This window comes from Chlorocebus sabaeus, chromosome 7 (genome assembly GCF_047675955.1).
Source record: "Chlorocebus sabaeus isolate Y175 chromosome 7, mChlSab1.0.hap1, whole genome shotgun sequence".
Lineage (NCBI taxonomy): Eukaryota > Metazoa > Chordata > Mammalia > Primates > Cercopithecidae > Chlorocebus > Chlorocebus sabaeus.
The window spans coordinates 119,568,091-119,586,127 of record NC_132910.1 but is presented as its reverse complement, the minus strand read 5'-3'; the positions used below and the strand labels follow the sequence as shown (position 1 = coordinate 119,586,127).

The window sequence follows — 18,037 nt, the reverse complement described above, 5'->3', positions numbered from 1 at the left end:
CTGTGTAACACTGGGGGCCACTGCATACACAGGAGGTCGAATGACCCAAAAGAGCTAATGAAATCTTTTTCTCTCTTTGCCAGGTTAGTGGGAGAAATGAAAGATTTCTGTTTCTGTTTTGCTAGGCCTTATAACCATGTCCTCATTGCCTATTTTGATGATACAATCTACTTTTTCAATACTTTGATGTATTTTCCATATTGGTTAGTAATGTAGAATTAGTTTACATTTGTAAGTCTGATGTTCATTCTGTCAGAGAGCAAGGATTCACAGATGAGCCTACCAGCAACCACAAGCTCCAGGCTGAATGAGTTCTGTCCTGCTCGGTTGGTGGCTATACATGTGTAGATGCCGGCATCACGTGACGTGACTGGCTCTATGATCAGAGAGTGCACCCCATTCTCACGCACCAGCATCTTGTGAGCACTGTCAGGGCGTATGGGCTTGCCATCCAGTTGCCAGCTTAGATCTGGGGTTGGTAACCCACTGACCTAAATCATAAAAGAAATACATGTAAATTTTTGTATTAAAACAGAGTGAAATCACTGATAGCGAAGAGGTCAGCATAAATTCCTCCTTCAGTAGCACAAGAGATGGCTTTTTTTTTTTTTTTTTTTTTTTTTGACAGAGTTTCACTCTTTTTGCCCACGCTAGAGTGCAATGGCACAATCTCAGCTCACTGCAACCTCCACCTCTCGGGTTCAAGCGATTCTCCTGTCTCAGCCTCCTGAGTAGCTGGGATTACAGGTGCCTGCCACTACGCTAGGCTAATTTTTGGTATTTTTAGTGGAGACAGGGTTTCACCATGTTGGCCAGGCTAGTCTTGAACTCCTGAACTCAGGTGATCCGCCTGCCCCAGCCTTCCAAAGTGCTAGGATGACAGGCGTGAGCCACTGCACCCAGCCAAGAGATGGCTTTTACTATCAGCTCATGTTACTCTTCTGCTTAAAACTTTTCAGTGGCTTCCTGAGCACTCACCAGCTTACATCTAAACAATTCTTACAGAACAACCTAGAGATGACTGAGATGGGATTTAAAAAATTATGGTCATTGTCTTACCTTGCCCAGGGCTATAGAGATTAATGGGATGATGTCAGCACCAGGCTCTGGGCTTTTTTGAAAAACGATGTTCAACAATAACAAATACTCAGCTGGCATTTATACACAGTACTGTAAAGCTTCTCATCAAGGAGTAGCCGTAGTTATGGAGAATGCATTCGTCAGCACGTAGGGCTGCTATTATTATTTTATAATCCTTGAAACTGAATAACAAGAGCAATACGAAATTATCCAGAAAGCCATCTCAACAAATTACCATCACAATGGAAACATCATAAAATCTTGAGGCCTTGACAGCTGTGTTGACCAGAGATCAGATAAAAGCACATTTAATTGCTAATAACATGTTGTGCTGCAAAGGGTCAGGATGGTTGCCATCTGCCAGCTTTTTAGTTTTACCCTTGATTTTGAATGGAAGAAATGCACTGTTAAGGAAGGCCTTTTTACCCCCTACCCCCAGTTTTACTAGTAGGAAGTCACATACAAAAATATGTCACTTAGACTGCAAAACAGTTCTTCTGAAGAACCAGCTTTGCCAAAATCAGCCAGAGGACTCACAAAATTCCATTCCTGCTACGTGATACTCACTGATATTACCCGCAGGATGCCTCCCACCACACATGTAGCAAAGGGCTACGGCATTTAAAGTAAACTTAAATGACTGGTTAAAAGGATGAAGAGGTTTTGGAAACAAACAGCAGGAGTTAAGCAGCTTGGCTTTCGAGATGCTCAGGCTCTGTGTTCTCCTATCTATCCACTTGCTGTCCCCAGCTCTCCATATACAGTGCTTGACCTGTTTGGAGGTCATCAGAAGTGGTGTGGAGGAAGAGGGAGTGGACACCTTTGATCAGGCTCCTTGTTCCCACTTTACCAGGTTAGATCCTAGATTAGCCATCTACTGACTGAAGCCACAGTATGTTTAGTAGGAGAGATGCCCAAAGCACGGGTACTCTCAAACCACGTGATTCACAGTGAACCTACGCAGTGGGTAGTTATTCATTCTAGGGCAAAGAGAATGCCCCTTCTACCTTTTTTCTAACGCATTCTCCTGGCCAAGTAAAGACAGCAATATCTCAGGAGCTGAAGGTCCCCACCAGCAGGTCACAATGTAACTAGATCTCTACTCTTAGGGCACATGGACATAGTGGGGAGAGAAGAGCATGCTTGTTGCTATAGGAGTGGAATTAGTTATTTTCCCGAAAATTGAGTACCAGTCAAGGATAATCAGTGTCTAGGAATGTTCCTCGGGCTAAAAGGGGAGGGAGCTTTTTGGAGGAAAAGCAAACCGCTACTTTAGCGTTTGGTGTTTGGCTTATCTTCAGGACTTTTTCCCCTTTCAAAGCTTAAATACACTGATTTTTTTTCTTCCTGATCTATCTGTACATGTGGCAAGATTTTTCATTTTTTTTTTTTTTTTAATAGACAGTCTCGCTCCGTCGCCCAGGCTGGAATGCAGTGGGCACAATCTCAGCTCACTGCAACCTCCGCCTCCCGGGTTCAAGCAATTCTCTTGCCTCAGCCTCCTGAGTAGCTGGGATTACAGGCACCTGCCACCATGCCTGGCTGATTTTTTTGTATTTTGGTAGAGATGGGGTTTCACCATGTTGGCCAGGCTGGTCTTGGACTCCTGACCTCAGGTGATCCACCTGCCTCGGCCTCCCAAAGTGTTAGGATTACAGGCGTGAGCCACTGTGCCCGGCCGATTTTTCACATTTTCTTTATCCAGGTCAGATCATCATAGTGAAATAAATAAGCAGTTTACTTTTTGTTTCCAATATTCTTTTAATGGCAGGAGTTTTAAGGACAGTTATGTGCCAGTCCCGTGAAAGATAGTAGTATTATTTCTTTCTTAAATATGATTAAAACTAGAGATAACAGTATGGTGAATGTCTATATACCCATCATTTACTCATTCTTATTTTTTATATTTTAAAATAAATCTCAGATTTCATATACTGTTACCCCCATATAGCTCAGTATGCATTTCTAAAAACAAGACTTTTCTTATATAATCACAATTCCGTTTTACACATAAAATTAATAATTCCTTGGTATAATCCAATGATCTATTTAAAATAAAATTCTCCTGGTTAACTCAAAACATTTTACAAGTGGTCTGTATGAATTTTTAAAAGTATTTTTTAATTGATAAAAATTGTATATAATTATGCACAATTTTGAAATATGTATGTGCTGTGAAATAGCTACATTGAGCTTATTGACATATGTACGACTTCACATGCTTTTTTGTGGTAAGAGCACTCAAAACCTACTCTTAGCAATTTTCAAGTATACAGTACGTTGTTATTAACTATAGCCACCATGTTGTACGACAGATGTCTTGAACTTACTCCTGTCTAAAACTGAAATTTTATATGCTTTGGCTAACATTTCCCCAACTCTCCCTCTCCCCGTCCAGCCCCTAGTAATCACCATTCTATTCTCTGCTATGAGTTCAACTTTTTTGGATTACACATGTAAGTGAGATCCTGTAGTATTTATCTTTCTGTGCCTGGCCTGTTTCACTTAACATTATGTCCTCCAGGTTCATCCATGTTGTCACAATGACAGGATTATAATTTTCCACCGTGTGTCTATGTATGTATATATATCTCGTATTTTCTTTATTCATTCATCTGTTGACACTTAGGTTGATCCCATAGCCTGGCTATTATGAATAGTGCTGCAATGAACATGGGAATGTAGATACTGCTACTAATATATATATATATATATATATATATATATATATATATATTTGAGACAGGGAGTCTTGTTCTGTGGCCCAAGTTGGAGTGCAGTGACACGATCTCAGCCCAGTGCAACCTCTGCCTCCTAGGTTCAAGTGATTCCCCTGCCTCAGCCTCCTGAGTAGCTGGGACTACAGATGCGTGCCACCACACCTAGCTACTTTTTGTATTTTTAGTAGAGATGGGTTTCACCATGTTGGTCAGGCTGGCCTCAAACTCCTGACCTCAAGTAATTCACCCGCCTCAGCCTCCCAAAGTGCTGGGATTATAGGTGTGCACCACGACACACGGCCTTTGATTTCATTTTCCTTGGATATATAAGCACTAGTAGAATTAATTGGATCATATGGTAGCTCTACTGTATAATTCTTAATTATAGACCAAAAATGAAGTAAATACACACTCATATATATATATAGACTGAAACCCAATTTGTGTATTTATACTGTAAAAAATGATCCTGAGAAATAAAATATTTTTGTTATATTTATTCTTTTTATACATTTCTATAATCCCAGATTTACTTTCTGAAGAAACAATGCCCAAATCCTCTAAGCAGCTTATATTTGTGTTCTGATATCCCATAGAAACCAGCAGAGGGAGCCCAAATAACTTTTTAAAACCTTATCCATATTTAAGAGTTAAACTAAATTTAAGATCAGTAAATAGTGGGGCAAAAAAGAAATCAAACAAAAAATTTTAGAGCAGTGTTTCTTAAACATTTTTTCCCTAGACTCCTTTGAGAAATGGATGAAAATTATCTTACACACATAATTTTGTAGGTAATTTCAGAGTTCAAAACACCTAATGAAGCCTGCCTACCCAAGGACCATGGGTTAAAAAGCCTTGTTGTAGGCCAGGTGTGGTGGCTCATGCCTGTAATCCCAGCACTTTGGAAGGCCGAGGCGGGTGGATCACGAGGTCAGGAGTTTGAGACCAGCCTGGCCGACATGGTGAAACCCCGTCTGTACTGAAGATACAAAAAAGCAGCCGGTTGTGGTGGCGCACACCTGTAATTCTAGCTACTCAGGAGGCTGAGGCAGGAGAATCACACTTGAACCCGGGAGGTGGAGGCTGCAGTGAGCCGAGATCACGCCACTGCACTCTAGCCTGGGCGACAGGGGAGACTCTGTCTGAAAAAAACAAAAAGCTCTGCTGTAAAACAGATGAAAGAAAGATGTCACTCTCACTTCTCTTAGAATTAGAAAATGGGGGCTGGGCACAGTGGCTCACACCTGTAATCCCAGCACTTTGGGAGGCTGAGGTGGGCAGATCATGAAGTCAGGAGTTTGAGACCAGCCTACCAACATGGTGAAACCCTGTCTCTACTAAAAATACAAAAATTAGCTGGGCATAGTGGCGCATGCCTGTAATCCCAGCTACTCAGGAGGCTGAGGCAGGAGACCCGGGAGGTGGAGGTTGCAGTGAGCTGAGATTACACCACTGCACTCCAGCCTGGGTGACAGAGCAAGACTCCGTCTCAAAAAAAAAAAAAAAAAAAAAAAAAGAAAAATTAGAAAATGGGAGGAATAAAAGTCAGAGTAGATATATGGATACAAAATTTGTATGAAAAAGGAATGAAGACATGGTAGATTTATCATATTTATTATTTCAGCATTTAAAGGGATAAATAAAACTCCTGATGACTTTCTAGAGTATGTCATGTAGGGTTCTGAGTAAAGAACATATTTAATTTAGATTTAAAAGTAAAGAATCATAGTAAACAATATATAAATATCTAGCATATTTCACTTTTCCCCCTCTTAAGCTAGAATCATTTTATTTTTTGAGACAGGGTCTTGCTCTGTCAGCCAGGCCGGAATTCAGTGGTTTGATCACAGCTCACTGCAGCCTTCAGCTCCCAGGCTCAAGCAGTCCTTCCAACTCAGCCTCCCAAGTAGATGGGACTATAGGCACATGCCACCACGCCTGGCTAACTTTTGTATTTTTGGTAGAGATGGGTTTCTCCATATTACCCAGGCTGGTCTTGAACTCCTGGGATCAAGCGATCTACCCGGCTTTGGCCTCTAAAGTGCTGGGATTAAAGGTGTGAGCCACTGTGCCCAGCCCTCATTTTATACTTTATGTAATTTCCCCAAAAGGAACTATAGAGAAATGGCAAGTGAGAGAGAAGTGAGGCAACAGGATATGCAAGCAATAACAAAATCTTACTTTGCAGTCCATTCTGCAGAGTTTTCCTTCTTGAACAGTCAGATCTCCAGGAGCCTGCAAGAAGTGAGGTCTGAAGAATCGCTCCTGAATTGGTTCATTTTCGTCTCCACTGTCCCTTGATCTAGAACGAGGCCTTGAAACAAAGATGACATATAGAAATATAGAGAGTAGTTATTTACAGACTTTTAGTCATCTGTTTTCTTAAAATACATGGGTTAATAATATGATTTCCTTATCTGATCCCTATATCTAAGATTTACACATTAAAAAATCAGAAAAGCAAAATCTTAATTTGGAAGTTTACTATAAATTTAATTATCTGCCAATTGCAAGGTACTATAAATCACAAAAGGGGAAATGGAAAAAAATGGGGTATTATATATTAACATTTTTCCTAAATGTTTTTAAACCTTTATGAAAAGTAGCATTATTGCTCATTTATTACCAACTCTTTTTCAACAGAAGTTACTAGAACTTTCCACTGTGATTTTCAAATGTGTAGGAAATTAAAAGTTCTGATGATCCTATAAAATTCAATATATTTTTAATTAAAATTCCTTTTTATATTAAGCAGGAAAACAAATTACATTTTTAGGCAAATTTTCTTTTGCATTAGTTATCCATATGCCTAGAGGCATTATTTTTTGCTTTAAAAAATGAGATTGTACAAATCTCCCAGATTCTGTGCATCTCTGTCACTTTTAAAGGTTGCCAGAGAAACCTTTAAGAGGAATACAGTTGAAAGCAATTGCAGGGAAGACTTAAAAGATGTTGAATACAAATTCTGTCTGTAGTCACTAAAAGAAAAGTTTAAAAACACTTCACTAGGAAAAGCAAGAGTGGAACAAATGAAAGAAGTATACTAGGCTAATAATTATTAGCTTTTTAATATAGTTTACCCTTCTCTAAGTATAGATCTAATTTATGAGAAAAAGCTTTCCAGGACCCACTGATATATGGACAGGCTTAAATGTGTTGTGGACAACAAGAAAAGCAAGAGAATAACGCAAGACAATGGACTGAATACTGTATATGTGGTGTTTATACTCAAAGATACAGGCTAGCATCCTGTGAACAGGCATTGCCATGATGAAGTTAATCTGCACATGCTCTGGTGCCAGAACTGTCTTCCAAATGTTGAACAAAAGTCTTTGTGGATCCAGTCACACCAAGGAGGTGTAGACACACCACTTGTTTGATGCTTACTCAGTTTTCCTGCCTACTCTCTGAGCTAACTATGTATTCTCTTCACTAAAGGCGTTCACACCTATGGCCTGTAATTTAGAGTCAGGACTGTTTGAGAATATTCTGTCTGTAAAATATCTAAACAGGCCAAGTTGACAGTATGGTTGACTTACTGTATTTTTTTCTTTAAGTGCAAATTTGTTACTAAGAAGTAATATCCTTTCTCTATCCCTGCCTACCATTGTTCCATCAGTGTCCTTGCATAGACTCAGAACTACTAGGAATGGAAAGCATCTCTATTGCTAGCAGATATCTGAGTATTTAAAATGTGACAAATCTTACCTACAAGATTTGTAGTCTAATGGTCTTATGTTTTGAACTAAGTGACTGAAAAATGAACATTAATAAATGAGCTGATTTTAAGAAACCTAGTGGCAATAGCTTTTAATGGTCAACTCACACAGCTGTTGGTTAGAGAAGTTTGGTTTCCAACATTTGTGTACCATTTAGTAGTATTTTCATATGCCATTTAAAAGTGCTGATTCTTGATTTATTTGTCTGTAGAATATGTCTGTTTAACAAACTAATAGTATATCTGAATGGGCTTAGCACACATCAGCAAATGTTTGTTCCCATTCCCATTCTGCATCGCAAAGGAGAATAATCAAGGAGCCACACACTTCAGGTTTGTATTCATATTCTGTCTTCCAATTATGTTTGCTTTTGTGGTTATATGATTCTAATAGTACTAAATTTATAGTAATAAATAATATAATAGCGACACTTATAGGAAGGAACATGTTAAATACCTTCTGACATGAGGATGGCCTGAGGGAGACCGGGGACTTCGACCTCTTTGGTTGACAGCCTGTACCATTAGCCGTCCAGTACAACTGATGCGGCCCTATAGAAATATCAGGAAATAAATGATTTGTTATTTAAAACTATTAACCACTAAGCACTATCATGCCTACTATCCTATTCTCTATAAGACATTATTTCATAACAAATCAGTGTGCCATGTTAGTAATCGCTCTAACCCTTTTCAGAAAAACACTTTCCCTGTGAGTTCAGTGCCTCAGTAAAACTGTTTTTACCTAAAGAACTTGAAGGTGACAAGGTCTTTTTTGGAAATCTTAAGTAAGCTTTACTGTTTTATCTAGGATGGTATTTAAAATGACAACCTTTGATTAATTGTAACCAGCAAAGGTCTCCATAACACACGACGCTGAATTGTAAAATATAGCAGGACATCAGTCTCTTGTGAAGATTCCATTTTCATGGTCATCTACCAGCTGTAGCCAATTCTGAAATCAAACCTAGATGATTTCAGGTTTTTTTTTTAGTAATATACTAATTATAGTAATATACTAATATATAGTATATAGTAATATACAAATTAAATGTTAGTGGCTGGCCGGGTGCGGTGGCTCATGCCTGTTATTCCAGTGCTTTGGGAGGCCAAGGCGGGTGGATCACGAGGTCAGGAGTTTGAGATCAGCCTGGCCAATATGGTGAAACCCCGTCTCTACTAAATAAATACAAAAATTGGCTGGGCGTGGTGGTACACACCTGTAATCCCAGCTACTTGGGAGGCTGAGGCAGAAGAATTGATTGAACCCGGGAGGCGGAGGTTGCAGTGAGCTGAGATGGTGCCACTGCACTCCAGCCTGGGTGACAGAGCGAGACTCTGTCTCAAAAAAAAAAAAGTTACTGGTATCCTTTTCTCAAACCGTATATTAAAATGAGCATGATAATGATAAAATGAGTGTTATGTAAGAAGTATGCGTGGGATGATAAGGGGAGCTTCATGAGTAAATGAAGCCATATTCTCATGAAATGAAAATATTTGAGATTTAAAAACCGGAAGCAGTTAAATACCTAAAATATGTGGGTCATATGATAAGGGCCTATGTAATAAAAAAAAAAAAACTATATTTTATCTCTTAAATTTGTCAATTGAAATTTTGATGGGGTGGTGGGGTCGGGGAGATAGCCAGAAGTTGGTTAATGGATACAAAATTACAGCTACATAGGAGGAATCAGTTTTAGTGTTTCACAGCACTGTAGGATAACAACAATTTATTGTGTATTTTCATATAGCTGGAAGAGTGGATTTTGAGTGCTTCCAACATAAATGATAAATGAGGTGACAGATATGCTAATTACCATGATTTGAGCATTACACATTTTATACATGCTTTGAAATATCACACTGTACCTCATAAATATGTATAATCATTATGTCAATTAAAAATAATAAAAGCAAAAAAAGAGATTGATAAATGCTGTCATATGTGAACAGACAAGTGATACTCAGGGCACCCAGATGACATGGATAAGCCACACGTTGTTACTTTGGTTTTTGTTTCAGCTCCTTCTCTTAATTTTTTTTTTTTCACTGTTACCAGCCAGCACAGTAGCAAAAAAGATGATTTTTCGCCTTCACTGTCTCAGAAGAATGAGAAGATGTGCTTCTAAATTTTGATGACTGCCAAAGGTAACAGCAAGAGAGGAAAAACGAGAAGCAGATGATTAGACTTCGTGAATTCTAGCTCAGAGTTGGTGAGAAGCCCTCACGCACTTACACTCAGAATAAAATTCTTCCATTGGCTCTCAGTTTCATTGCAAGCTGCCTATAGAGACAGGTAACAGAAGCTGCAGTGTTCTGTGTGTTTTGAAGAACTGCTTTCCAACTGTGAGTAGACTGGAGTGAGGGTCAGGGTGAGGGCACTAGTGGAGGGAATGCAGAGAAAAAAACCCATAGTAGGATTCAGTGAAGGGCAGGGCTCTAACTGGGCGGGGGGTCTCTGCAGGTCTCCTAAAACCTGGACTTCTTTAGGGCTACAACCACCCAGAAAAGGCAAAGACATATGAATGTAATACAGACAGGAGAAGAATGAGGAATTACCAAAAAGAGGTCATCACAAAGAAACAAACATAACTAGTTTTATACCACTACATATGTGACTCCCTCTGGCACTCACGGTGTTTGCTATTGAGGTCACAGTTAAAACACTGTTTCCTGAAAATTTCCAAGGAGACATGAAGTCTAACATTATGAAGGAGAATTATTTCTAACTCAGATTAACTGTATCTGAAGCACAGGCCACTTGATACAGATTCTCTCATGCTAAACTCTTGGCAAACATTTGGGATTCCCTAAACTCGCTTGAAATCTAAAAATTAATTTCATTCAACTTCTCCAGATCTATACTTGCTATAGAAAATCTAGATACAACTTGCTTAGAAGACCCCCATCATGAACTACCCAACTGATGCATCATACAAGATAACAAATGGACACATAAAATTAATGATTCTTTTTGGAGGTTGAGGACAAGGAAGTGTGTGTATTGTTTTACACAAATAGCTTCAATTGTACTGGTATGGGATATGGCTTCCTTATTATGTACTTTGCGGCTTCCATGATGAAATGCTTATAATTTGGATATATCCTTCCTTGTGACATGAAGCCCAGAAGATCCACAGTAAGTTAAAATGAATTAATCATTTATGCAGTTAGAAAAAGATATAATGTAAGTTAAATTCAGACTTAACTTTCAATTTGAACAAGGAGGTATGGGTTGTTACAGTCAAACAAACCCACCCCACTAACCTGGATTTGAGTTTTGACTTTTCAAAAAACTTCAGGCAAATCACTGAATTTGTTTAAGCCTTTGTTTCTTCTTCTGTACAAATAGGGATGCTACATATATCTCTCACAAGGATGTTTTAAGGGTTAAATGATGTAACCTAAATGCTCTTGTAAATATCAAATGATATGTGACATCATAAATTATCATTATTAAATTCCTCATAGCTGGTACTATGTTACCATGGGTCTGAGACATTATGCATGGACATGCATCAAGATGGTTTTTAGGGGCCCCAGCAGCTTGGTGGACCCCAGTAAGAATTTCCATGTGAATATACTTTATGTGAGGTATATGCTTACCTCCTTTTAAAATTCCTTCATATTTAACCAATATCTCCCCTGCCACTTAGTACTCTTAATCCTGGGATGGGCCTCAAATACCTTCGTGTGGCACTCAGTGGCTCTAGAATCAGTCTAAGTTTGTAAACCAGTTCTGCTGTCCCTTACAGGCGAGTGACTTTAAGTAGGTAACTTAATCTTCCTAAGTTTCCTTCTCTGTAAAATAGGACTGTATAGTTAATACCTAATGGGTTCTTATGAAGATTAAAGGCATTAATACTTGTAAAGCACCTGGCAGCATTGTGTTTTGCATGAAGCCAGTGCTCAAAATGTTAAATTATTGTAGCACTCACTATGGATATAATTATAATAACCAGTTTTGAGGCATCCTTTAGAATTGTTTATGTAATGGGATTTTATTTTTCTTGGTATTAGAATGTAATTTACTCCAAAGGAAAAACAATATACCTTTGGCATAGGAGGCAGACTATGTGGGAAGCAGATTAACCTTTTTAACTTCTGCTGGTGCTTGAAAGGTGCTGAGCACAATCATACTGAAATGTGCTTGTTAGTGTGATGGCTGCATTTGATGTGGAGGAGGAAATATGCCCTATTCAACTCTAAACAGATCCTTGATATGCTTAGCCCGCCTCTTCCTCCCCTCTCCAAAAACAAACAAACAAAACAGGTTGGCATACTACTCTGGAAAGGTCACACATTTCTACACTGTTTTCAAGGTTTTCGCTGCTACTGCTTAAAACCATATATACAAATATTGCCACAGAATATTTCCTTAACTTCCCAAATTTAAGAAAAAGGAATAGTTACCATTTGTAATCTTTCTATTCTGATACCAGCCTTCACTTCTGAACATGAAAGGGGAAGGTGTGGTCTTCAGGAGGCAGAATTATTAGTTTGATTTATATAGTGTTATTGGCTAAATATATTACTAACCAATACATAACCAGGAGCATTTAGAGAGCATCCAAACTAAGAAGTTGTATAATTTTGTCATTTTTGTTTGGGAAAGAAAAAAAAAACCAGGGTGCAGTGAAGCTTTTTAAAAAAGATCTCTTCAATGTGCATAATAGAAAGTTCAGGTTTTTAAGTCTGAACATACTGTTTTTGACAAAGATCATACAGAATTAGCAATAAGTGATTTTAATAATAATAATATGCCTATAACCCTGGTAATCATAGTAGACTCTGATGCACATTAATGCTGTTGCATTTGCTTTTATTAATTTTCTCATTTCTATCTGCTTTATTATTAACGTAAGAATAATGGAAGGGAATGTTTAAAGTGAAGCTTGAAATGAGCCAAGAAACCTTATAATGCTAAAACAAAACACAAGCAACAAACTAACATTTTATATTTAACTCAGTTGTGTGTTACTTTTCTATTCCAAACAAATCCACAGAGTTTAAAACTTACATTACAAATAAGTTTGAATTTTTAAAGTGATTCTGTATTAAACATCCAGCTTGTAAACATTATTTCATACCTTGTGCAAGGCCAATTATTTATATAATATGGAAATAACATTTATATTTCATAGTTTATGAAATTTAACTTGTGGCACACAGGTCTTCATAAAAGCTTGCCACTTGTATACATAATGCAGTTTGAGGAAACATCAAACTGCAGATTACCCATTCCAAAATCCAAGTGCAATACAAAGTAACTTAGCAACACAACAAAACAAAGTAAAACATTCGTGTTTAGATGTAGTTGTTCTTAAAGATAGGATTAGAGTCTAAAATAAACTGTATTTGTGATCCTCATTTTGGCATTCTGTTTGGTGTAACTGCACAGTCACTCATTATTTTGCTAAACTATGTGATTGCATTGGTCTCTTCTGAATTGCTTGAGCTACACACATCAAGTGTGACATACAGCCCAGTATATGTTTGTGTGTTCTATCCCAAGTAGAATTTGGATGCAGTCAACAATATCTAACGTTTTTCTTATTCCCAAAAGATTAACCCAGGTGGAAAAATATCATATTCTATAAATATTCTGCTGAACTTGAGTATTTTCCTCCCTCCTTGGTTCTCACTCTTCTCTTGGCTGCTTGCTGTAATTATTTTCCACTGCTCAGGAGAGCTCTACCGTCTGTGTTTCATTACTGAACTAATTTTTCCACTCTACTCTTCCTCTTTTCCTTGGTCATTTCACATCATCTGGGCTACAGTATACTAGAAAACATACATGTATTCTCCCTTTCAAACTCAAATACTTTTTTTTCTAAACCCAAATAACTTTAACATTTCAAAATTTAAGGTAACTAAAGGGCATTAAGGAAGTAAGGAGTCAACTTCAGTTTTCTGTCAACTACACTTTATGCTTTTGGGATTACTATATCTTGAAAGATTTAGCGATTTTGAATTTTTTTTTCCACCTTTTATGACATGACTATTTCAACTCATGTCTTAATTCATAAATTACAAGAACAAAATGTTTTAATATATGGTAACAGATGTTGTAAAGTTGAGATTCTAACAGTGTTAAACATTTCCAGAATGGCATCCCTATAGCAACAAATGGTAACTTTAACCAAGAGTTAGGTAGAAAAATGGTCTGTCACTGGTCATGGTTTAAATGCCACTTTGTTTTTCTAATGGGTAGTAAAGTTCACTCCAATTTTTAAGTGATGACTCACAGAACTTCTATCTGCCATATTTGGACATACCAGTTACTAAAGACCCCAAGACAGAAAAGAGGGGTTTTACTCTTGGAATTAAAATCAACCAGGCAACATGCTCAGAAACTTGGAACAAATACTACTACTGCGAAGTGCCATAAATATCGAAATTCTCTCACAACAATTTCAATGGGACATACACATCTACACACTGAGGCCTAGACTCAGATTCACTTCATGAGTTTCCCTTCCTTTTGCCTGTCTTGGGTTATTTAGGTAAAGAAGATTCTTAGCCCTTCCCCTTGATTAAGATGTTGAGAATGTCAACTGATCTTTGGAGTCGGTTGGAATACTTAATAGGTAGTGTTAGGAACTGGTCTGGTTATTGTGATGCCCGGGTTCTTTGCATCTTTGCTTTTTTGCTCCTTTTGATAGACCCAGAGTAGTTATTTTACCTTTGGCTGAAATCACAGTTTGGATAGGATATTCTGTTAGGAGGGCTGGTCTAGTCCACTTCTCATTGCTTTGTCTTCTCTCCAAAGGGTAGAGCAAAGAACCAGAGAGGGTTAACCATGGGGCTCAGCCTGGGATTTGTAAAGCAGTGAATTACTGGGGCCTGGAATGAGGGCAGTGATCACTCTCTTTTGGGGCTTCTCTTGGCCCTGCCTGAGGGTGCTGAGAGCAGAGAGCAGCTTCCCAGCTTCATGTGTGGCTGATGTCAGCTGTGCTATGGGTGTGGCCGTCCTCTAGCTCACAGCTCCTCCACCCAAGCCCACAGCTGTGGCAGTTGTGGCACAGCCACATCTGCTGCCTAAGTTCTTTCCCATGGGGGTGATAAAATGGAAAAGCCAGGAGGTCAGAAGACCACACACCAACAACATACTGGGTAGAAATTCCATCCCAAATTGACTTGCTTACTTTCTGACAGTACTGTGGGAACGGAGTACCTAGACACGGAACTGATCCTTTACTGATCTGGTTCCACAGGCTTCTTCTTGTAGGCCTGTTGCTTTAAGATGGGGTAGTTACTGTCTCTGAATGAAAATAATGACAATAAGTAGCATTTATTGAAACTATACTATGTGTCAGGTAAACTGAATGCTTTTTACATATACTATTTAAATCTAATTACTATTATTCTCATTTTACGAAGGAGGAAACAGGCAGAAAAGTTAAGTGACTTGCTAAGGTCACACAGGTAGTGAGTGGAAGAGCTAGAATTCCAGCTCAGATCTGCCTGATGCCAAAGTTCATGCTCGTAACCCCTGTACTGCACGGCCTGCCGGCCTCATCCTAGGTTTTTTGGTATCATCAGTGTTGCCCTACAATCTTGGCGTGTGTAGTACCATTTCTGTTTTATTTCCTTCCTTTCCTTTTTTCCCTATGTTTACAAGGTTTTCTTTTTTTTTTTTTTGGCATTATATATTGGGCTTTGGGTAAGATCACATTTATTTTCTAAAAGTTTATTTTTGGCTAATGGCAGTGCTTTGGGAGGCTGAGGTGGGAGGACTGCTTGAGCCCAAGACTTCTAAGTTGCAGTGAGCCATGATCATGCCACTGTACTCCAGCCTGGGTGACTGAGGAAGAAGACCTTGTCTCTATGTAAATAAATAAAAATTTATTTTTTATTCTAATTGACAAATTATAATTGTATATATGTGTGGGGTACAATGTGATGTTATATGTATGTAATATGGAATGATCCAAGGGAGATCTTCAGCAGCTCACCTTCATCTAGTGACTTCATAATAATTTGTCAAGAGAGTTTAAATGATTGGAGACTACTGACTCCTGAGGCTGGCCTGCTGTCTTAAACTCTGCACACTGCCATTGGCCATGAGCACTGAGTCAGTCCTTCCCCACTGAGAACTTTTCCACATGTAAAAATGCATTACTATAATTTGAGGAAGACACTAAGCAGACTCACAATTGCAGTTTTACGTTTATGTTCTTTTGTTCTATAAAACGACTTATTCCAATAACAATTTATAACATGCTAAGAAAAATGCCGTGAAATTAATAGCAGGGTCCCAGTGTTGGAAATACTTAAGGACTACAGATAATTCCATCCCATAATATATCCCAGCCTTTCTAGGGCAAAAGAGGAATAAACGACCCAACACGAAGAAAAATTTTGGATTTTGTCAGTTTTCCACCATTTTCTTCAACAGGCAAAAAACTAAACTAAAAGCTAGAATTTGTTAATGTCAAGGAAATGCACTGAAAATATACTAAGGAAAAAAGAGGCCAAGGCAGGTTGATCACCTGAGGTGAAATCCCGTCTCTACTAAAAATATAAAAAATTAGCTGGGTGTGGTGCTGCTGAGGCAGAAGAATTGCTTGAACCCAGGAGGTGGAGATTGCAGTTAGCCGAGATCATACCACTGCACTCCAGCCTGGGCAACAGAGCAAGAGTCCATCTCAAAAAAAAAAAAAAAAAAAAAGCAAGTTCCACTTTTGTTTCTTCATATATATCAAATATAAACACAAACATTAAAATGCAACTTCATAATAGTGATTTAGACTTTTTCAGGGTGATGGTCATGTGTTCACTGATTAAAAAGTTTAGAACTTCAAGAATGTGCATTAATATAGAAGCTTTTCATTAACAGTGAAGAGTTTGCTGTGCTCTATCACAACCTGATTAGCTGGATAATTTGTTTTCATTCTGATCTTAATATTATTGCAGAAAAATGTATGTATATGACCATGGAATATGAGAATATAATAAACCTTGAACAAACTTTATTTATTTAGAAACAGAGTCTCACTCTGTCACGCAGGCTGGAGTGCAGTGGCATGATCTCAGCTCACTGAAACCTCTGCATCCCAGGTTCAAGTGATTCTCGTGCCTCAACCTCCTGAGTAGCTTGGAATACAGGTGCATACCACCACACCTGGCTAATTTTTGTATTTTCAGTAGAGACAGGTTTTACTATGTTGGCCAGGCTGGTCTCAAACTCCTGGGCTGAAGCAATCCACCTGTCTCAGCCTCCCAAAGTGCTGGGATTACAGGTGTGAGCCACTGCACCTGGGCCAGAAACTTTAATTAAAAGTTTGTAGCATCATTAAAATTATTTGCATAATTTCTAATACTAAATATTTTCTTCAAAAGAAATAATATGGAATGATATAAATAGATCAGAGATTCTAAAAAGATGACTTCTAGAGAAAACTGTTTGTTTTACCATGCCTTTTTTTTTCTTTTTAAAAGTGTATTATTTATACGACTTTTACAGACTTAGTAAAACTACCTGTCATACATTGAGCTCTTAAGGTACAAAATAACTTCTTACTCATTTTTGAATCCCCTATATCCAGCATAGTGACTAAAATGCATAACATAATAAAAAAGAATTTGCAGGCTTGAACTGGCAACATGATACCTGCAGCCTCCTATTAAATTCTAAGAAAGCAACTGATTTTTTGACCCTAAGTTAAAGGCAAATACAAGAGAAAACATTCTGATGAAAACTGATAAACCTGAATGCTAACAAAATTATCATTTGTCTACACTTGCACATTAAATCCCACTGATGTTTCTTTTAAAATATTTTACTCTGTTGAGTTTTTCTTATACAGCCTATATATGCCACTCACTCTCTTTTTCTCCTTTATTTTCTTCATGTAATTTTATATTATTTACGTAAAGTAATATAACTTCATGTAAATTTATATTATTTATGTATTTGTTAATTGCTTTTTTTTTTTAAACCATAGGACTTTCTCCAGTCTACCACTGCAACCCCATCACCCACATAGAAAGTGTGTACATATTAGACCCTTAATATTTGTGGAAGGAATGAACATCTGCACCATAATCATTCCTGTAGAACAACATCTGATGGAATAAATAAATATTCATGAAACAAAGAATTCTTCTATCCTCTGAAACCAAGATGGATGTAGAATTTGGAAAAATAGTTTCATAAATCAAAGAAACTTCTTAACTTCACCTTTTAAATAGTTCCTTTGTCCAATCAAATGCCTGTAAGCACTAGACACAGAACTGAGCCCAGAACTATACCCTTCTTTACCTGAGGGTTTGCAGCCATAATTGTATAATTCCCATCGTCATCTAGGGTGGAGGCTGTGGTATAGAGGGAGCAGGTCCCATCGAGATCTCTTTGAATGGTGTAGTGATCACTCTTTGGAGAGATCTGCTTCCCATCTTTAAACCAGTAGATCTGGGAATAGAAACAAAGATTAAAGATTAAGAGTTTGTGTATTCCTACTCTATTTGGAGAACTGAAAGCAGTAACAGTGTGGTTTGCAGAGCTGATCTGAGT

The 18,037-nt window shown here is 38.0% G+C and overlaps 2 protein-coding genes across 3 annotated transcripts in view; one reads left to right on the top strand and one right to left on the bottom strand.

Annotated features, from left to right (window-relative positions):
• Positions 1-18,037, bottom strand: part of PALLD (palladin, cytoskeletal associated protein) — a 244,492-nt gene that overhangs the window by 6,378 nt on the left and 220,077 nt on the right. For both annotated transcript variants that reach the window (XM_037993683.2, XM_008000226.3), the window contains 4 exons: positions 17,786-17,935; positions 7,976-8,070; positions 5,982-6,114; positions 284-491 (listed from right to left, as the gene is read on the bottom strand). In XM_037993683.2, coding sequence (XP_037849611.2) covers positions 284-491; positions 5,982-6,114; positions 7,976-8,070; positions 17,786-17,935 — 586 coding nt within the window. The remainder of the gene's footprint in view (positions 1-283; positions 492-5,981; positions 6,115-7,975; positions 8,071-17,785; positions 17,936-18,037) is intronic.
• The window catches only part of CBR4 (carbonyl reductase 4), a 145,255-nt gene that overhangs the window by 87,335 nt on the left and 39,883 nt on the right, over positions 1-18,037 (top strand). The window contains exon 6 of the transcript XR_012093496.1: positions 9,578-9,731. The gene's annotated coding sequence lies outside the window, so the exon portion shown is untranslated. The remainder of the gene's footprint in view (positions 1-9,577; positions 9,732-18,037) is intronic.